Source organism: Chiloscyllium plagiosum, unplaced genomic scaffold, assembly GCF_037043375.1.
Source record: "Chiloscyllium plagiosum isolate Xiang-an unplaced genomic scaffold, Cpla_swu_hap1 HiC_scaffold_47, whole genome shotgun sequence".
Taxonomy (NCBI): domain Eukaryota; kingdom Metazoa; phylum Chordata; class Chondrichthyes; order Orectolobiformes; family Hemiscylliidae; genus Chiloscyllium; species Chiloscyllium plagiosum.
Window position 1 is genome coordinate 14,018,946 of NW_028270185.1, and position 22,461 is coordinate 14,041,406.

The 22,461-nt window shown below is 39.8% G+C and overlaps 1 protein-coding gene and 1 non-coding gene across 3 annotated transcripts in view; one reads left to right on the top strand and one right to left on the bottom strand.

The window, feature by feature from the left end:
- Positions 1 to 1,214: 1,214 nt before the first annotated feature.
- On the bottom strand, positions 1,215 to 1,368 carry LOC122542956 (5.8S ribosomal RNA). The gene has a single exon (XR_006309894.2). It is a non-coding gene; the product is annotated as a 5.8S ribosomal RNA (ribosomal RNA).
- Positions 1,369 to 2,596: 1,228 nt separating this feature from the next.
- Positions 2,597 to 22,461, top strand: part of LOC122542865 (heterogeneous nuclear ribonucleoprotein L-like) — a 47,610-nt gene continuing 27,745 nt past the window's right edge. The window contains exons 1-6 of one of the 2 annotated variants that reach the window (XM_087983908.1): positions 2,597 to 2,756; positions 5,400 to 5,521; positions 6,809 to 7,040; positions 9,204 to 9,289; positions 13,016 to 13,112; positions 14,965 to 15,037. In XM_087983908.1, coding sequence (XP_087840034.1) covers positions 2,715 to 2,756; positions 5,400 to 5,521; positions 6,809 to 7,040; positions 9,204 to 9,289; positions 13,016 to 13,112; positions 14,965 to 15,037 — 652 coding nt within the window. In that variant the 5' untranslated portion in view covers positions 2,597 to 2,714. The remainder of the gene's footprint in view (positions 2,757 to 5,399; positions 5,522 to 6,808; positions 7,041 to 9,203; positions 9,290 to 13,015; positions 13,113 to 14,964; positions 15,038 to 22,461) is intronic. The other variant, XM_043680966.2, reaches the window with a different exon arrangement.

The window sequence follows — 22,461 nt, forward strand, 5'->3', positions numbered from 1 at the left end:
CTCAGCTTTTGGAGTGATGCTCCTGCATCATTGAGTTTTGTTGTCATATTTGTGAAGCCTCCTCGTCCTCCAGTGAGTTATTTAATTGTCTACCTCCATTTACAACTGATGTGGCAACTCTGCAGAGATCAAATCTTCACCGAGGGGACCTTCATGACAATGAGAAATGTCCTGTGAATAAATATAAATCATATCCCACATTGTTGTATGAACCTATAACTGTTACCTTCTGGAAACACAGAGGCACCATGAGCAAGGGAATACCACCACTTTCAATTTCCCTTCCAAGACATGCAACATTTCAACTTGTCAATGTATTGCTGATCCTTCATCATCACTGGGGGTTGGGGGATAGTGGTGAAGAAGACACCGCAAGTATTTTTTTCTGTCAATTTCAGTCAGTGCAATTCATATTTTATTGAACATAGTGACTCTATTTTCCCCATTCCTTTGCTGTAGTGATTCTTATTTAAAATCTTTGATTAAGGAAGTGATACTGGTGAACTGATGAAGAGGAGTCATTGGACCCGAAATGTTAACTCTGATTTATCTCCATGTATGCTGCCAGAAATTTGATTGTTTCTGATGTATGTAGAATAGTGTGTGTTTTGGAGGCCTTCAGTGTTGTACCTTCCCTTGCAACAGTAAAAGATGCAAAACTTGCCAGTACACCAACTCCCCTCCCCTCACCTCAACCAGGGCCCTAAACAGTCCTTCCAGGTGAGACAGAGGTTCACCTGCCTCTCCTACAACCTAAATGAAAGTGAGGATTGCAGATGCTGGAGAGTAGAGTAGAGTATGTGATGCTGAAAAAGCACAGCAGGTCAGGGAGCATCCAAGGAGCAGGAGAAGCTATGTTTTAGGAAAAAGCCTAAAACAATCTCCTCCAACCTACTGTATTGTATCCAGTGCTCCCCCTGTGGTCTTCTGTACATTGGTGCGACCAAATGTAAACTCAGGGCACGTTTTGCTGATTAGATTAGATTAGATTAGATTAGATTAGTTAGATTATTTACAGTGTGGAAACAGGCCCTTTGGCCCAACAAGTCCACACCGACCCGCCGAAGCGTATACCACCCAGACCCATACTCCTACATATACCCCTTCACCTAACACTACGGGCAATTTAGCATGGCCAATTCACCTAACCTGCACATTTTTGGATTGTGGGAGGAAACCGGAGCACCCGGAGGAAACCCACGCAGATTGAAAAACGACCCTCAGACAGGCGTGGCCCCGGGAAGAACCCGGGGCCGCAAAGTGCGTTCAAAGTGTCGATGATCAATGTGTCCTGCAATTCACATTAATTCTCGCAGCTAGCTGTGTTCTTCATCGACGCACGAGCCGAGTGATCCACCGTTAAGAGTTGTCTGAGTTTGTTTTCGGTCTCTCCCTCGCCAGAGGAAAGCGACCCGGACCGCACATACGCTCCCCACCTTAGCAGCACCCACCTGCCCGCCGCACAGGGAGAATGTGCCAATTCCACACAGAAAGTCGCCTGAGGCGGCACGGTGGCACAGTGGTTAGCACTGCTGCCTCACAGCGCCAGAGACCCGGGTTCAATTCCTGCCTCAGGCGACTGACTGTGTGGAGTTTGCACATTCTCCCCGTGTCTGCGTGGGTTTCCTCCGGGTGCTCCGGTTTCCTCCCACAGTCCAAAGATGTGCAGGTCAGGTGAATTGGCTATGCTAAATTGTCCGTAGTGTTAGGTAAGGGGTAACTGTATGGGTGGTTTGCGCTTCGGCGGGTCGGTGTGGACTTGTTGGGCCGAAGGGCCTGTTTCCACACTGTAAAGTAATCTAATCTCCCGCCTCTCCCACATCTTTGGACTATGGGAGGAAACTGGAGCACCCTTACAGCGTTCTCCCAGCCTCCTGCTTGTCTACCTTATTTTTAATTAGTGGCGAGAAATACAGTGGATGTGTGAAACTGGTACAAGGCATACACAACAGTGGCACACTCTCAAAGTGAAGGGCAGAGTAGATTCCTCATAGCCTATTCCTGCTTCTGTTTTCTACAATTGCAAATCTTCAGATATGTGCAGCTACAAACAGCGGCAACAGCAATATAAGGCTCCCACTCACAATTCGTATACTCCAGAACGGGACAAACTCCCTGATTTTTTTTGCACAACCAAAGAGTCATCCTCAGAAATGCAGCACCCTCTTTGCTTTGGATGTTATCTGCTGAATGTGGAATCCCATTGAATTAGTTCCCGTTCCGGCATAACATGCCTTTTAATTTTTCCTTGCACACAGACCAACTTCACCAATGTCTGCATTCTGCTGACCTGAAACCTTAACGCTGTTTCGCACTGCATAGGCGCTACACAGCGTTTTCCAGCACTTTGTTAGAAATTGGTACAATCCCAAGCGCAGCTACAACGTAAGCCCCACTGGCATGCCTTCAGTCTAAAAGATCTGACGGCGCCGCGGCATTTTCATGAATGAACCCCGAAAGGCCCCGCCCACAAATGATGAATGGTGTGGCATGCGGCCAATCAAAGCTGGGAGCTGGAGCGGGCCGCGGGCTGATTGGGGACATTCCGCATGATTGACGTCGCGCTCACGGGCTCGTCTTGTGGGTGGGAGAAGGAGACCGCTGCTGCGGCCGCCATTTTTGTTTCTCTGTTCTCTCTCTCATTCTTACCTTCTCTCAGCGCGCGAAGCGTCGGCCGGCTCGGAGCTGTGGAGAACCGGCGATCGGAACCGAAAATGGCGGGCAGGCACCAGGCTAAGCGTTTCAGGTTCGACAGGGTGAGTGAGTGCGTGCGTGCCGGGGTCGGACGGGATGGTTTAACAGTCATCGCGCTTCGAACGGTCGCACCCCCTCCACACCACCTCCCCCTGCCCGCACACACCGGGCAGGCTGAACAAAGAAGGTTTGAGGCCTAGGCCGCGGTCAGTAGATAGAGGCCTTCACAAGGCAGCGGAAGGCATCTATTTCAACGTGCGATCAAACGCGCCGTCCGGAACCAACCACTCGGCAATTCAGTCCCGTCTGCTTTGGTGCTAAGTTAGAAGGACTGCTAATTGAAATGAATGCATATTCAAAGAGACTCCTTTTACGTCGTGTTTCCGCCGTTCTATACCATGCATTTATGATTTCAGTGTTTTGAATGTTAAAAGTTCGGTTTACCTAAGAAATCATGGAAACCCTACAGCTTGGAAGCATGCCATTCGGCCCGTCGAGACCATGCCAGCACTCCAATGAGCATCCCATCTCCTTACCCTATCCCTGTAACCCTACACTTCCCATGGCTAATCCACCTAGCCTGCACCTCCTTGAACACTATGGGCCATCCAGTACGGCCAATCCACCTAACGTGCACACCGTTGAACTTTGGGAGGAAACTAGAGCACCTGGGGGAAAAAAAACCCCACGCAGACACGGGGGAGAATGTGCAAACTGCACACAGTCGCCTGAGGGTGGAATTGAACCCAGGTCCCTGCAGCTGTGAGGCAGCAGTGCTGACCACTGAACACTGAGATGCAAAAATTGGATCTCACCCCTGGCCATTTGCTATCTTCACTGCTGGTAGCTGCAGTGCTCTATGTAGAGATTCGCCAGCAGAGCTTTGATTTGGACACGATTGGTTATTTTCTACTATTGTCAAGTCCAAGGTGATTGTAAATATCATGATCTTGAGATAATTCTTGTATGTAACTTGTCCCCAAAGAAGCAGCCCCACTATCTGACTTAGAGGGATACAAAGAAAGTACATTAATTATTGGGATGAGATTGAAGTGAGTAGATTGGGACTGTACTTTCTGGTGTTCTAAATGAATGAGAATTGATGATAAATGGTAAGGTTCCAAGAGGACTTGGCAAAGTAGGTACTAGAGTCTGTTTCGCCAGTCTTGAATTTGTCTCAGGATAAGGGGCCATTTTATTCTGATAACAAGACTCTGGTTTGTTTTGTTCTGGATAGTATTCAGTTTCTTGTCTCATTAGAGCTACATTAACCTAAGCAAGTAGAGTATTTTGTCAGTGTCCTTACTTGTGCCTTCTCGACACAAGTTGACACATTTTGGAGAATCTCACTTCCAGAAGTCCTAGCTTTTGTCTGTTCTAAGTGAGAGAAAGTTAGGACTGCAGATGCAGGAGAGTCAGAATTGAAAAGTGTGGCACTGGAAAAGCACAACTGGTCAGGTAGCATCCGAGGAGCAGGAAAGTCGATGTTTCGGGCTTCAGCCCTTCATCAGGAATGCTCTTATAACTTGTCTGTCAAAGAGGGCTGGTCCATTTAGTTTCTGGTCATTGGTAACTCCTGAGATGTTGTTACTGTGGACTTGCATGAAGTTAATCACAGAATTATTGTGGTGCTGAAAGATGGCATTTGACCCATTACCAATCTCCTGCCTTTCCCTATATCCTTGCCTACCATTTCATTCCAAATAAGCATTCAATGCCCTTTTAAGTGTTGAATTGAACCTGCATTCATCACGTTTTCAGGCAGTGCATTCCATGAATCTGAAGAGTGGCAAATAATGCTGAATATTGTGCAGTCGACTGTGAGTATCCTTCTGACTTCAGGTTATTGAAGCAGAGTTAAAGATAATTGAGCTCAAGGCACTATCTAAGAAAGCCTGGTGTGATGTTGTGGGGCTGAGGTGATTAGATTATCTTAAAATGCATGGCAGCCTTTTAAGGAGGGAATGATGTCCAAGTAGTATAATTGCTGGATTGTTAGAAGTTCATGAATCCATTGTTGGAAAACCCACCTGGTTCACTAATCTCCTTTTGGGAAGGAAATTGCCATTCTTACCTGGTCTGCTGAATGTGACTCCAGTCCCACAGCAATGTGATTAACTCTTAACTGCCCTCTTGGATGGGTAATAAATGCTGGCTTTCATCCCATGAATGAATTTAAAAAAAGAAAGCCTTGAGCCAGTTGAAAGGTTACTCTTATTTTCTTCCTTTCTTCTGCAGGATCCTTGAAGGAAAATATTATGTTACTGATTGAGGCCGTCACACTTAATGTTGATACTTTATATTCACCTTCTCTAGTAGGAAAACCAGGATCTTTGCTCAAGTTGCATGCACAATCTTCAATCAGAGATAAGGATGGAGTGTGGGAGTACAGGCTATTTTTCTACCCCTGTTAAATTATTGTTAACTGTAACACCATTACTAAAGTGAGTCAGTTCAGCCAGTCCATGGTTGAACATGCATTTCTGGGTAATCACTGAAGCTCTTCTGGCAGCAAAGATTTTCAATGAAATGGCATGACTGTAATCTGAGAGTTGATAACCTGTAAATATTGTGCTGAGGACTGAAGAATGAGTGTTTACCACAGGTGATCAGATAATGAACCATTGAATTGCAGAGAAAATCTTTGTGACTGGATTACAGTGAAATACTGACTTAATTAATAATTGACTTATGTTTTTTTTCAGGATGGTGGTATTGAAGACCTCAATAAGATTTCTCCATCTGCTGTCATACATATCCGAGGACTGTTGGATGGGGTAATGGAAGTTGATCTTATGGAGGCTCTGCAGGATTTCGGCAATATCAGGTATTTAAGAGGGTAATGTGAAGAGTAATGCAGATCCGATGTGAAATATCTCTTGGTAAGATTTGGAATACTTGCATCTACAGTGTGAAGAATAAGTAATCTTTATTAGTTTCAGTTTCTGTTACTTGCAACTTGATAAATGCTGATTGTGACATTTTCTGAGCTTGGAAGGGAGCAATACACAAACTTTTTTAACCATTTGTTATTTTTGAATAGCATTTCTACTTGGCTCAGACCTGATAATAAGTTCTGACTATTACACTCCTAATTCAAAGAATGTTCAATGTTAATCTTCCATTAGAATGGTGCAACACAGAAGGAAGCTGTTTGGCTCACTGGATCTGTTTTTCTTTCAAAGAGTACTTGATTTTGTTATACCATGTTTATTTTGGTGATTTCATTGCTGTGTGTGATGGTACTTGTGCAAAAAATGGACATATGGTTGTTTTCCTAAAATGGCGGTAGAAATAGTCCCTTTGAATATTTTTAACACCAAGGTAGATTCCTCATGAGCAAAGGGGTGAAATTTTGTCAGGGATAGATGAGAATGTGGAGTGATCAGATCAACCGTGTTCTTATCAAGTTTGGAGCAAGCTTGAGGGATGGAGTGGCTTTTTATTCCTAAATCATATATCTAAATGGTGTTTCCACACGCTTGTGTACAATATATGGTTTTGGTATTGGGACTTCCTACCGACAGTTACAAGAGTGATTATTAACATTTTGAAGTTTTTCCAGTTGGTGTGAACATTATTGTAAATGCTGGGACTTAAATTTTTTGTAGTTACTCAGTACATTTCCGTGTTTGCATGGGTGAACTCTTGGAGCTGGAACAAGGATCTTGAGGTGATGAATGCTTACTCTGAGAAATGAACCTAGAGGTTGAGTACTGATCTAAGTAGACAGTAGGTGTTGAGCAATTTGGAATGAAAGCCAGTGTGTGGATGCTTAATAGTTTTATTCCCTGGAACCCCAAAATGAATTCTTTTCAGTCAAAATGGACAACTTTTATATACAATGTATTTTCATGATTAGCTAAGTGAGTGGACAAATACCTGGCAAATGGAGTATAAAGTGGGAAAGTGTAACATTGTCCATTTTTGCTGAATTAATTAATTTTTGGTTTTCAGGAAATTAACAAAAGTTAAATCCTAATTTTTTATTCTCTAACTGATTGCTTACTACAAATGCAGGTTGCTGAAACAACATTGTACTCCACAAACAAAATCTGAACATTTCAGACAATTTTAGAATCTGTTGTTAACTGTCCTTCTGCTTGGTTTACAGTTGTGTGATGCTGATGCCCAGGAGAAAGCAAGCATTGGTTGAGTTTGAGGACATCGCTGGTGCATGTAGCTGTGTGAATTATGCAGCAGATAACCCAATCTATGTTGCTGGACAACTGGCCTATGTTTGTTTTTCCACAAGCCAGAAAATTGCCAGACCAGATGATGATGACTCTAAAAGCAATAAAGTCCTGTTGATCACTATTGCAAATTCTATCTATCCCATCAACACAGTAAGTTTAACAGAAGCTAAATAATGAATTCAGTTTTTAGCAGTCCCAATGTAGAAACTTTGTGTAGTTTAATGCCCCAAGGTGCATCAGAGGAGTGTTGAGCCACGTAATAGAAATATAGAAGGAGTAGTAGGTCATTCATCCCTTCTAGCCATCCATGTTCTAAATTATGGCTCATCACCTACTTCAGCAGTATTACCTCCGTAACCCTTGGTGTCATCGATATCTGGAAATCTCTCAATTTCGGTCTTCAGCATACTCAAAGACTGAGTTACCATGGCTGTTTGGGTAGAGAATTCCAAAGAATCAGTGCCTTTGAAAAGATTCTCCCTCATTTCAGTCTTTAAATGGCTTGTCCATAAATAACTAATTGGTGTCAATCCATTTGGGATGAAAATCTCTTAATTAATGAATTTTGTGGCCATGTTCTCTGATTCTAAACATGCCTCCCCATCTGAACACTACACAATGTGCCATTTGTGATGATTTTGGCACTGTGGTTGGGCAGTGTTCTGATAAGAGAAATGCAGAGTTGGAGTTTGCAAATGTGATTTAGTCATATATTGTCATTCTTTTACTGTTGCAACAGTTCTGGAACATACTCCCTAATAGCAATGTGGTTGTACTGCAAATGGACTGCTTGCTTCAAGAAGGCAGCTCAGCACCTGCTCTGGAAGAATGACTAGAGTTGGGCAATGAATGCTGGCCTAACCAATGAAAATAACATGCCATGAATTAATTACAAAACTTTTTTTAAAAAAAGCCTCTATGCTTTTATGCCATTGTCCATTAGATTCAAACATTGACTATTTTGAGGAGTCACTCAAACATGTTAGAGTTTGGATTCCGTACAGTGTTGAAACTGGCCCTTCGGCCCAACCAGTCCACACTGACTCTCCGAAGACTAACCCACCCAGACCCATTTTCATCTGACTAATGCACCTAACACTATGGGCAATTTAGCATGGCCAATTCACCTGACCTGCACATCTTTGGACTTTGGGAGGAAACCGGAGGAAACCCACACAGACACAGGGACAATATCGCCCGAGGCTGGAATCGAACCTGGGACCCTGGTGCTGTGAGGCAGCAGTGCTAACCACTGAGCCACCGTGCTGCCATGGAACGATAGACCATAATCATTTTTTTAAAAATCAGGAATATGATATTGTCAGCAATCTGCTAATTATAAATGCATAGCATTTTGTTTTTGGTCTGTACTGTATACTGTGACCACTGTGTTTCTTAGGTTTATGCCTAGATAATCTAGACCTCCAACCCAGCTGAGTTTGCATATTTATACTTTTTTTTTATTGTTGCTGGCTTGTCCTGAGTGGTTTTCTTTGGTTGCTTTCTGCTTAAAGCATTAAGTTGATATCAGTCAATTAAATATTATAGATGGTAATATTTGACAACATTTTACATTTGATCCTTAAATTGAATCTGTGATATTCATAGGTACACAAAGCAGGACAGTTTGCTCAATGTCAAGCTCTGGTTAGGCCATTACAGCCATGTTGCTTGAATCTGGTCGTCACATTTCAGGAGTGATATTTGCTGAGATCATCTGTTGGAATAGTGCTCAAAATTGTGCATTTTAGCTACGGTTCGCTAGTGAAGCAGGAATTCTTGGAGCACAGGAGACTGAGTTGAAATCTGATAACAGGTTTGATGAAGGTAGACAAAGAAAATACTACTAGTTTTGCTGATGGTATGAGATGTATAGGACACAAATTTAAGTGATGCTGGGGGTGTATGCAAAAAAAAACTTTTCACTCAGCAAGTTGTATTAACCTGGAGCATGTTGCCTTGCTGAACTAATGAAGGCCAAAATGTTGAGTGATTTCATAATAAATTACATTGATTCTTGAAGATGATAAACTAACTTGGCTGTTGGGATATAGCGAGTGAGATTAGTCCACAGAAAGCTGATAGATTTTGTGGGCCCACTGGCCTCTTGTGTCATAAATGACTCTGACACTGTCCTGTTATGAATGCCTTTTCTTTTGTTTTCAACTGCAATCTCATCAAACTCGCGTATTGTGTGTTGTATTTAGTTTCTTTGTCTGCTTCTTGAGAAGTTAGAACTACTTTAATCGTATCTCTGTGGGAATTTAAATGTGTGGTTAAGTCTTTACCCTTCACAACTTCCTTGTTTTGCAGGACATTCTATACACTATTTGCAACCCATGTGGACCTGTTCAAAGGATTGTGATTTTCAGAAAGAATGGAATTCAGGCAATGGTGGAATATCCTTTGAGTTCAGCTTTAAGCAGAATGTTAAGTAAATGTTTTTTAAAAGGGAATAAGTAGAAATGAGTAAATGAGAAATGAGTAAATGAGAAAATAGAAACAAATGTAACAGTGATTACAGGCTCATAAACAGAACCTGAAATAAGTGTTGGTCCTTACAGGCTGTGACAGGAGAAATTTCCATGGAAATTGAGGGAAGAATGTACATGTTGAACAAATATTTTGTGTTCTCTCAAGAGGTAAATGATTGGATATTAACCAATGGGCTAATAATTGTGAGTAACATTGAGAAATTATCAAGATAAAGAAACCATATGGTATCTTACTATGATCTGAAAAGCTCTCAAATTCCAGCAGCTAGAACCCTATGTCTCAAAGGTTCCAAACAAGGTACATGATAGATGCTAGTTCTTATTTTCTAAATTTCTTTGTATTCTAGAATGGTCCCACTGGGTAGGAATGTTACAATTATGAAACCACTGTTCAAAAATGAAGTAGAGAAAGAAGTTTAATTTACAGGCAAATTACCCTGACAACAGTAATTGGGAAAATGCTTGAATCCTTAAAATTGAGAAAGCCTTAATAGTGCACATGGAGAAACATTGTCAGACAAAGTCAACAGTTTTAAGTAAGCAATTTTGTTTTAACAAATGTATTCGTTTTCTAAGGAATTAATTGGAAGGCCAGATAGGAACAAATACAGAAACACAACAGGTCTGGCAGCATCCGTGGAGAGAAATCAGAATTAATGTTTTGAACTTTTAACTCCTTCAGAACTGAATGTAGCTTCATGAAGGTTGGTATGTATGTTGAAGATTGGGTGGGGTGGTGAGGAGTGAAGAGAGGGAGAGAGAGTCACAGTTGGGCAAGCAAAGGAATACGTAAAGGTCAATCTGGGAGAATGAATAACTGCTAATAGGACCATTAGTAGCTGACAGTGGGTTGTGGTAGTGGCCCATGTGATAAGGCCTGGTGTGTGGATGTTGGGGTAAAGACTTGGGAGAAAGGGCTCAGCCCTAAAATTATTGAACACTATATTGAGTCCATAAGACACTGGGGTTCCCAAGCATAAAATAAGTTGATCCTCCAGCTTGTGTTGAGATTCACTGGAGCACTGGCGACCTGAGACAGATATTGGCCACAGTGGTATGTTGAAATGGCAGGCAAGTGGAAGCTGCCAGACAGGAGTCATTCGTTGGTGCTTGCTTGAATTTCTAACAGGCATTTGATAAGGTGCTGCATGTGGTTAATACTCAAAATGTTCTCACAAAGTTAGACATAATACGTGAACATGAATGGAAGATTTGTTAATAATCAGGAAGTGGAGAAGAGAGATGAATGTGGGCTAGTAAGGGTTTTCACCTCTGTAACAGAGGATAGGAGCAGGAGTAGGCCACTCGATCCTTTGAGCCTATTCTGCAATTCAGTATGACCATGGCTGATCATAGAGTTCAATACTGTAAACTAACCCTGCCCTCTCCCATAACCTTTGGTTCTTTTAGCCTAAAGAGCTATACCACCTTTCTGAAAATAATGTTTTGGACTCAACCACTTTATGGTAATTAATTTCACAGCCATACCGTTCTCTAGGTGTAGAAATTTTGCCTCATCTCACTCTGAAAATGTTTACTCCTTTAAACTATGACCCCTGGTTGTAGACTTCCCTTACCATCAGAATATCCTTCCTGCATCCAACCTGTTTGGTCCTGTTAGAATTTTATAGATTTCAATGAAATATTGCGGTTATTCTTCTCAACCTAAGTGAATACAATACTAACTGATTTAATCTCCTCATGCATCAGTCCTTTCGTCCCACGAATCAATTTGGTAAACCATTGCTGCACTCCATCTGGCAAGAACATCCTTCCTCATATAAGAATATCAAAAATTCACACAATAATCCAGATATGGTCTCACCAATGCCCTGTATAATTGCAGCAAGATATCTTGTTCCTGAATCCTCTTGCAATGAAGGCCAGCACAGTTTGCCGCCTTCACTGCTTGCTGCACTTGCACGCTTTCAGTGACTGGTGTATGCGAACACCCAGATTTTGTTGAACATGCCCCTCTCCATTTACAGCCATTCAAATAATAATCTGCCTCTCTATTTTTACTTCCAAGTGGATTAAAAGTCTAGATAATGATGTTCAAAGATACTTCTCCAAGGAACAGTTATTGTTCAGGTGCATCAAGCAATTAAGGAAAAAAAACACTGCTGACTTTGCAAGAAAGTTGATGAACAAGTGTAAAGAAATGTTGCTACAGTTATATGGAGTTTTAGTGAGATCACATGGCGGTTACTTTGTGCAGTTTTGACTTCTATATTTGAGGATTGAGAGACTCTTTAAATGGGCCAATTGATACATTCAGAAAAATATAAACTCATTAAAACAGATTCTGCAATAGCTTGACAGGTTATACAGTTTGTGGTATGTAAAAACCCAGGGGCATAATCTTGGGATAAGAGCACTTTGGATTAATTTGAGAAATTTCTTCATATTAGGAATTCTGTATTGCAGAGGCTGGGGGTACTCCACTGGTAAGTAGATCAAAAGTTGAGATAGATGAGCAGAAGTCAGCGACTCAACTTTGAACTTGCTCTGTTGTCATATAAGATAGTGACTGATCTGATCACTGCACAATTCGACCCTGTTACCAAACTGCTTTGAGCATGTTTACATCCTTCATTAAATAAGGAGACCAATACGGTACGCAATTATCTTTTCCTAGGGTGGGGGAGTCTGGAACTAGGGGGCATAGGTTTAAGGTGAGAGGGGAAAGATTTAAAAAGAACCTGAGGGATAACTTCTCATACAAGGGGGGGGAGGGGGGAATGTGTGTGTATGGAATGAGCTGCCAGAGGAAGTGGTGGAGCTGGTACAGTTACAACATTTTAAAGGCATTTGGATGGGTAAATGAATAGGAAGGGTTTTGGAATGATATGGGCCGAACGCTGGAAAATGGGACGGGGTCAGATTGAGTTATTTGTTTAATGTGGATGAGTTGGACCGAAGGGTCTGTTTCTGTGCTGTATGACTGTGGTGCTTCACAATATCAGAATAAGGAACATCCAGTTGAAGTGGATCATATTGAATAATGCAGCAAGCACTGATGTCAGTGTACTCCTCTTTCTTTCCGTTCTTGCTTGTTCCTGATCTGCTCTTGTAATTTGGCTTTTCCTCATAAAAGTTTCTGTGTAATGCCAGAGGGCTATCTTGTCTATTGGTGGTTATCAACCACAGACTACACTCTGCTTCACAGTGACATTTACTAAGGCAAGTGCTTGCCCAAAAATAACATTGTGAAGTTCAAATGCTCTCATAGCACTTTTGTCTTGCATTATCCTCCCCCACTTGTCTGCCACAAAAGCATTTGACAATGATGACCAATTGTTAGTCTCGGGACACTTGAATTAGTGCAGGAATTTCATCATTTGCTTGCTAATCTAGTTGATGACGATTTTGCATTCTTTGAGCAGTTTCTGTGTATATGCAACAAGGCCTGGACAGTATTTAGCTGTCCAAAAAGTGTGAATGTAATTATCTCCCCATGACATTTCATTACATTACCAATGCTAGATTCTCATCAACAAAATGCTTAACGGTGCATTTATTGTCTAAACCATTGAGGGGAGCTGTTGAGCTTCTATCTTTGTGCTGAAAATGTTAATTGTCACCTTTTTGTGGAATATATCTATGCTTATTTTCCTTAATTCAGCATACATTTGACTCTGTTCAAAGTGCACAGAAGGCCAAAGCATCTCTTAATGGTGCCGATATCTATTCTGGATGTTGTACTCTGAAAATAGAATATGCCAAGGTAAGCATATGTGGTAAAATGCAGATTGTGCTTGTGAAAGTGATTGCGTTAGATAACCTGCATTATATCCTTTGTGTGGTGTTTTTTCTCATTTCTTTGGATGAGTGGAACTTGTAGGCATCTGTGCTGTTACTAAACTCTTGTCGCCTCCCCACAAAATCCTAATTTGGTAGTTTACCCTACTTTTCTGAAGCTGGTGATTCCTTGGTTGAGGTTCTGAGAACAGCTCTCCAGATGTCTTGCCCCGGGATGGAAAATGTTGATGTTTGAATGTAGAGTGTGTTACAGCTACTTGAGTTTTATCCTGTCCACTGGTACCTTGCATGTGCTTTCCAACAGTTGAATGTATAATGTCAACTGCAAACATTTTCCCTGTTTCCAAAACCTTTTCATGTTCTGAAGCTAATTAGTACACTAATTAACCAGTTAGTGCCAGTTGCTGTTCTGAAAGACAAGTAATTCAGCAAATACCAGAAATTGATTCTTGGTATAGTACCAAGTGTGAGACTTGGTATTATATTGTGTTCTTACCAAGCTCAGTAATCTAGTTAGCAGATTAGGTCACCTTTCATTCTTGGGCTAACTCTTTCAATGGTGAAGTAATTTGATAATATGATGTAGGGCCATTCAGTTCCAGTTGTGGATGGTAAGTGACAATGGTCTTTGTTAAATAGTTAAGCAAAAGTGATGAAGGGCTTTTGCCTGAAATATCGATTTTCCTGCTCCTCGGATGCTGCCTGACCTGCTGTGCTTTTTCAGCACCACTCTGATCTAAACCCTTTGTTAAATAGTTGCGTAGTCAACTGAATGGCTTAAATTTTAGGCACTTAATGACTAGCCCATTCACTAATAATTATTGTGTCCCTGATGCAATGTTTCACTAAATATTGTGCAGTCATCGCATCTCCAGGACATTACTATGAGTGTTCTTCAGGATAGTTTTCTAGGCGAGCCATCTTCAGTTGCTTTATTAATGACCTTCCCTTTAGCTTAAGGTCAAAAACTATTTGGTTTGATAGTTGTGCATTGTTTGAGCAGTTTCAGCTTATATGCAACAAGACCTAGATAGCATTCAGGCCCTTCAGAAAGTGTGCACTTCATTATCTCCACAGTTATTGAATTATCTGTGCTGGGTCCGTGCAATCAACATCCTTAGGTTTGCTATTGACCAAACCTTAACTGGACCAATCATATACATATTATTGCTACAAATCCTTTAATAGTATCCCATCTGTCAGCTTACATATTTATTCATAGTACTACTGTGCACAGTGACAACTTTCCAGTACTCCTGACCTTCTAAATCCTTGATTTCTTTGACCTCCCTATGAAAGACAAGGGCACCAGATGCATTGGAACACGACAATGTGCAAGACCCTATCCAAGTCTTTGACCTTTTGACATAGAATTGTATCCTTTATTCCTCACTGTCATTGGGTCAAAGTCCTAGAACTCCCTCCTTACCGCACTATGGCTGTCCCTTCACCACTTGGACTGCAGTATTCAAGAAGGTGACTCAGGACTGTCTTCTTGAAGCTACTTTGGGATGGGCAATAAACGCTGCCTTTGTTCCCATTGAATTTACTAAAAACTGGGAAAAGGCTGTAAATGATTTGCTGCACATTAAATTTGATAGCTCAAGTTTGCTAGGAATTGCTTTCTTAGGAAGTCATGAAATGTTCTGCCTTTAGGAATTTGTTTTGAATGCTGGTCACTTTGTTTCCATTTCAAAGTTTAACTTAACCTACTTTGAGCCAGTGAGCACTTATCTGAGATTTTTTAGCCATCGTCTTGTGATACCTTCTATGAACTAGATTCATTTATCCATACAACTCCTTATTTCCTGTTGCAGCCAACTCGTTTGAACGTCTTTAAGAATGATGCTGATACCTGGGATTATGTAAACCCTAATCCTGGTAGACCAGGTAAGAATTTAATTAGAATTTCAATACAGTCCTCTTTTGCATAGCTTGTCTTTTCTTTCTGCTTCTATTCAGTTTTACTTCCTGTCAGCAAATATATAGTAGAACCTCTGACCTTCAACCACACATTATTGGCATGGTGTAATAAAATTATCTTGTACGTCATCTTTGTGTATGTGGAATATGGGACTGTAAACATCGGAAGTGAGACTGTAGACCCGAGAATTTTGAAAAGATTTATTGTTTGCTTTTAAACTTTTTCGTCTTTTTGAGGCAACCGACCATTTTACTGAAGTTGAGGTGATTTTGTGGTCCTTCAACTGTTGCTAATTATCAGATTAATAGAGCTGATTTTAAAACACTCCCACTTGTGTTCAAATCCTTTCATCACCTTATCCACTTCTTCGTAACCTGCCGCAGGTTTCTATGAACTCTGTATTTCACTAAGTTTGGCCTCTTGTATATCTTCCATTTCCTTCATTCACCTTTAAGCCCCAGTCTTCATAGGCAGCAAGCAGTGAGATGCCCTCCCTAAACCTGTTTTATATAGGAATTCAGTATCTCTCCTCTTGTGTGGCTGCCCCTAAACTGAGTTTTTCTTTGTCACTTCCTCTTAATGTGTTTTCCTTTGTGCTGTGAAGTTCTATTTTATTATTTTTGAATTGCCTTGGAACTGTTATTCTGCGCTGAAAGCACTCTAGAAATGCAGTGGTTCAATCGTGGTTACATTTGACTGAGAAATTAATGCAGTGAAGATTTGTATCGGTGGCCAAAACACTTCCAGAGACTGGCAAATTCTTGCGGGTGAGGAATTGACGTCTGATGAATGGATTTTTTTATGCATGATGTTTAGGGGTTATTTTATCTATATAAGGTAACTGAAGTGCTTTTTTGTTGGAAAAAAAGCTCATCTCTGGGAGGGAAAAGACATTTTATTCATTTATTCACTTTCTCTTTTACAGCTTATTTTGTTAATTAGTGCCCACATTTTGTTAATGTTTTACAAAGCCAGTACTAAAAATGAACTGGATTAGCTTATCTAAATTCTTGAAGCTCATTGGTATTTGCCCAGACTTGAGGGAAGTCATCAATTGAGCATGTCAGGAGCTACGGGTCAGATTTAGGATGTTTTAAAATACATATATTGTAGAAAATTAAGATAATGTCATTACAGAATTATGTGGATTAGTTAAGTAAACCTGTAATATGGCTTAGCTAACTACAATAACAGCAAATGCAGGTGATAGTGGTTTGGCAGTACCTGTGCACAGAGAAACCGCTAATGTTTCAAATTGGTGACCTATCGTTAACATTTGGATTGTCACAGTTTGCCAGAGCTTATTGGGATGTGATAGTTTTCCTGAAATTTGGTGATTTTTTTTTTTTCTTTTCGCCCCTCCATTGAACTAATGTTCCTAGTACTTGGGAAAATATTTAACATTGTTCTGGATAGCTGAATATCGATAGGTATGACTATCTTTTGTCATCCTTTCTATATGTGTCTGTCAGCATTCAGGAATCAGACTGCTTTTTTTTTTCAACTGTGATAGTACTTGGGGTTTCCAGCTCTGGTGTACATGTTTGAGTGAATAGTTTTGTGTACAAATGCCTCCTGATATACGGGAGTGAAATTTACACTTTTTTTAAAAAAAGACTACATCCCATCGACTATCCAACCACAGAACTACTTGGTCCCTATCTGCTCTTTTCCCCTTGAATGTCTTGAAAACTGGCATTTAACCATTTAAATTTCAACGAATGCAATTCTAGTTTGTGCATCCTCTGCTCATTATTCTTTTTGAGACGTCAGAAGCGTGATTGGTTGTTTTACTTAATTCTGTTCCATGACTAAAAGAAATTTGGATTTATACTATTTAGTTGCAGTATTAGAATATGTAGCAAGTAATGCTATACTATTGTTCCACATGCACACCATTTAGTTAATTTGTGCCCCGTCTGACAGTTATCTAATTTATCTGATAAAGCCTGTTCAACATGGATCTGAAGTCATTAATAGTGGTTGGAGGTCAAAGGTTATGTTTTGAACCTGCACTCAGCTAAGCTTCCAGCACCCTGTATTAGGAATAGTAGTAGTGATTTATTTTATGTTGGCAATGAGGTTACCCATTCCTGCCACATTTGGAGTACTTAGTTTAGGATTGGTGTGAGCAAGGTGACAATATAGCAGTCATTCAAACAGTCTGGCATCTCCACAACTGCAGTTCAAGTCTCTCTTAAACATTTTGATCCAGCACAAACCTATTTAGATTTTCTTAGATTCGCAGCAATATCCAACCACATATATAAATACATAACCAGTACTGCAATTGAATTTAATGAAGTTACACTGTCATAGAATTTTAAAAACTTGTATAGCATTTAAAGTGGTCCACTTAGCAATAAATCACGTCACATATTATCACCTACACTCAAAACCCCTTAACTTTCATATCCTACTGATAGGCTTGTTTCTTGACACTAAATTCATAGCTTCATGTTCCCCTAGTCACTACTGCAAACAATAAAACTTGTAACACTTCACATTAATGTGCAGCTAACAATGTTCAATAGGTGCAATTCAGGTTCGACTAGACAGAATATTAGTGGATTTTTTTCAGAGTTTAAAGTGAATTGTATAGACATTTCATATTTGCCGTCCTGTTCAGCTGATACACAGGTGGCAATAATGCCCTCAGTGCTACTGTTTGATTGAGGTGGGAGGAAATGATGGTAAGATGGATCCAGGCCATCTACTCCGTATGATTTAAGTTGTACAATGATTTGCCTATTTCCTGTAGTTCTAGCACTTATTAATTAATGCATCTCACTGGGTTCATCCATGTGCTTCTAGTTAAACAAACCAAAACGTGTGAAGTTGTGTACTCATGAAAATGTAAATATTTTCATGTATTGGAATGCTTTACAAAGTCTCTTTTAATACATTTGTCCTTTGTTCCCAAGAAATGGTTGATTTTAACTGTTACAGTTAGAAATATAGTTCAGAACATTGCTTTGGCAATTCACCTTGCCATTTGTTTAAAAATGTGTTCTGTCACTCGATTAACAAATTGGAAACAACATATTGTATTGATTTCAAGTTTTGTAAATTTGGTGAGTTGTTCTTACTGTGCATCTCTGCCTTGAAATCACACTTTACATATTCTCCATTGGAAAGCAATTGGTTAAGTAATTGCAAACCTAAAATAATAGTCAGGAACTCAAGAATGATATTTCATCAGCAATTATAATTTCCACAGCACTGATCAGGCTTGCTGCTGTCAAGCAGCATTGACAAATGAGCCAACCTGAAATTGATAAATAAGCCTCTGAGTTATCTGCAATTGTTATTCCAAAATAAGACAACCCTACTGTATCTAACTCCTCTCCATGTGATTGTTGTATGAAGAGATATTTCAAAACTAGCAATCTTGTTACCATCTTCTTATCAATTCACTTGTACTGTGAGGTGGAGTTCAGTTGTGGATCAATGAATAATATCACCTCAGTTTTGCCTAAGCCTCTTCACCAAACCTGAGCAGCAGTTTCCTCGAGGATTCCAAGTTCTTGTTCAAGATTTGTAAGCACATTAACCTATCACCTCATCGCTATTCAGTGTAAATACTCTGCACATTGCTTCAAATTTCTGTTACTATGTTCATACTTAACCTACAGCTGCCATTTTAATAACTTTGCACTAAAAATGACCTATCAGTGAATGTATATAGAGTAATGTTTTCATGTCTATCCTTTACAGCCACAATTTTTGACTGAGGAAAATGAATGGGAAAATTCAGCTTTATTTCTTCTCTTGCCTCTTGCTTTCATTCCATGTTTCCACAATAATACTGATTTGTTTAATTTTTAAAAATCTGCTGTTGATTCTTTCAGTGAATAAGATCATCTCAATGGCATTGGAATGTTGAACATTTCTCTGTGGAGAGGAATGGGCTCCAAACTCTAGGGCTGGTTCACCTTGTTTACACTACTTTTTAATTTCTAACAACTGGATATTGTAGAAATTGGGGGGACTGATAGATAATAATTGGGGCTTAAGCAATGTTTGATGTTCTTGGCTTTAATTGGTTGTTATAAACTAAGCCGGTCGATATTTGTGACATAGGAATATTGACCCTCTAATATTGCATGTCCTATATTCTTTACTGAAAACTCCTTCAATTGTTTATATTGATTGCTGTGTTGAAACTTTGATTTATTTTTAAATAAGCCAAACAGTTTAATGTGCTAACCAGAAATCGAAGGTTGCTGGAAGCTTATCCTTTGCGTACAGCGAGCCTTCAGCTTTTTCTCAACAGTCTCTATTCACTGCCTACAACACAAGATGCTCACTTCTATACACACTTATAACGATGAACGTTACCATCGCTGGATGTGGACTGCATGCACAGATTGTCATGTAGCTAGTACTGTGCAAAAGGAAGGGGTGAGAGTGGCAATCCATGTGATCCTCACTGTATTCACAAGAAAACACAATGAATGAGGAAGCTCGTCAAGCTGTTGAGACCATGAAATACCTGAATAATTTCACCTCAAATATGTCCTGCTTTTCATTATAATCTTGTTCACCAACCTCTAACAAGGTGAAGACACTGAAATCATTCATCTACCAAGCCTTTTCTACTCATTAACTTCAAAACAAAATGTCACATTCTTGCTCTACCTGATGTGCACTGAAAGTCAGCATTCTATCTTCCACTAAATGCTCCAACCATACAGAATCTCTGAAGGATACCAGTCCTTTCACTGGGCAGACCATTCTACAGCCAGAGCCAGTCACCTCTGCAGGAGAAGTCATTGATATCAACTGTGAGCCGATGCAGTCAGTGCTAAGAGTACATGAGAGCTTGAGGGCAATTAAACATTTAAAAAAAAACTGAAGAACCAGCATGTATATAAGACCATGACTTTTTTCCTCTCTGGATTTAATTTTTTTGTAATCCTTCTGTATGACACATGGGGCAGCATGTTGTTCTATTTATGCAACGTCATGAAAACTAAAGTTTGAAAGTCCAAATAAGTGCCCTTTTGAAAGCAAGGTGCATTAAACAAAAAATCTTCCATTATTACAACAGCTGCTTAGTATTTTGCTGGGTATTATTCTTGATGTATACGCACCAGTATGTGTTATTTGAAAAGTGTGTAAAATAATGCTGCAAAACCATCTTAAAAACCTTTAAACAGGATGCATCTGTATAGGAAGCAAGCAGCTTTCATTTTTCAACCTTTCACTCTCTGTCAGACTAACGTTTAGAAAGGAGACAGAGCAGGGCAAGACCATAGTCTGATATACAGAAAAAAAAATTGATATGCAAAATACTTAAGTCGGTGAATAGGTTAATACCAGATGTCAGATAATGATGGGACAATGGGAGGCATTGTGAAAGAAATAGGCATGGAGAGATGGGCATGTGCAGAGAAGCATAAAGTGGTAAAGCACCATTTTGGTGGGGAAGTGGGGGTGTGAGCAGGTTAGGGAAAACCAGATAACACCACTGATGCCAACATGTGACTTGTTCCCAGATCAGGCATTGACCTGCTTAAGGTTTTTCATATCCTTGTCAGTACTGACACAATACATCTATTGCTGGAAGAGACTGGGAACAGTGTTTATCTAAATTGGCTTGTTAGGATTTGTCATAAATATATGATGAAGATAGGCCTGGGATTCATCTTGATACTTTGTTGACACTTTCATTCTAAGGAAGAGTTCCGGGGCAGGGCAGTAGGGTGGTCCTTGATGCCAGTGGGACAGAGTTGCTGTCATAGTCATATTTGACTTAACTGAGCAAACTTGGTGATCCCCTGTAAGCCAGCCTCAGGACATTGGGAGGCTGGGGAGTAGCAGAGTGAAAGACAAATTTGATTTTAGTCACAATTGGTGAGAGATTTTGTTTTGCAGGAAGAAATAAGGAATATAATTTTCATTTTGAGTAGCTTCATCTTTATAAAGAATAATGGTGACTTTTTTTACATGGCTGATGTAAGGCTGCCTCAAAATTAACCTTTCCAAATCTATACTGTTTAGAAACGCAGTGCATTTTATAAAGACTTTCATCTTCCTATTTAATCACAATTTCAGCAAACCAAATGTACTGCAGCTTAAGAGAACTTTCATCTGTTTGCATATTATGCATCTCAAGATAACGTTGCATAAGAGAAACAAGGTGACAAGGTCCCATAGAAATAAATACATTTCTGTTTCATGGTGTTGCTCGTGGGTTTTACATTGCAGTTCTGTCTGTCTATACATACCTCGAACGGTGGCTGTGATCTTGAGTCCTAAATGCTTTGCGAGATATTCACTAAACCAGAAGCTTCCTTGGCTTATATAAATTCAAACATCTTGATTCATATATACCACAGTCAGATATATGCAGTGGTGAACCTTTTCCCCTCAATCCTAGATTTTTCACTTTCTGCACATATTTAGATGTTATTATACAAATAAACAAGACCTTGATCTCCCTGTGATTAATTCTCAGGGCATTTAGGGATCATGTAGTTTTCAAGTTCATTGCCAGACCAAACTGAGGAGAAGAATCTTGCATGAAATCACATCAGGAATCTGTACATGTAATGTATCAACTAATCAGAATTCCTTTTCACTAAATTCCCAAATGTTACTGTGCAAAAGAAGTATATTTGGCCTAATTCTGAAATTGTCAGCAAGTGACCAACTCTTAACCAACCATTTGTAATTACAAATTTTACCCTGAAATTTTTGATTTGAGTTGTTAAAAATACTTTGAGTTATTTTAAAAAGTTGCTTACAGAACTTGAGTATTGTTGACAAGACATGTTGTGAAAAGCTTTCTAGCTTGAATGAATCAGGACAATTTGCGAGAAATTCCAAAGTAAAAGGAAAATCATTTATACTGTATGTGAGAGTGGTTCAGATCGGTTTCCCTTTAATTTGGTGTTTCTCGTGAATTGATTTGAGTACAAGATGAGAAGCTTCAATTTAAAGTATTAATTTATAGCAATGCTAAATGCTTTATACTACAAAGACCAATGTAAGCAATGGTCATGAAATGGGTGAGCTGAATTCCATGGTTCAGTCACAGTTCAGGACAAGTGGGCCTCGATTATAGAACTCTTTTGACAGTTATGTATATGTTGTATTGCTGAGCACCGTCATGTCGCGGAGAACATGTGCTTACTAAGTAAACTTGATGCCATCATGAGTATACTGAGAGGTTGAGGAATAAAACAGTAAAGACCAATCTGTAGAAATACTAAACCAATTTTAAGAACATTCCCTCATGGGACTGTTAGTCTGTTAATATGATTAATTTGTTCCTTCGACATTTTCCCTACTATTTAAATAAGGTATTTGGAATGTGGGGGAAATGTCTCTTCTGTAATAACATGAGTCAAGATTAGAGTAGTGCTGGAAAAACACAGCAAAT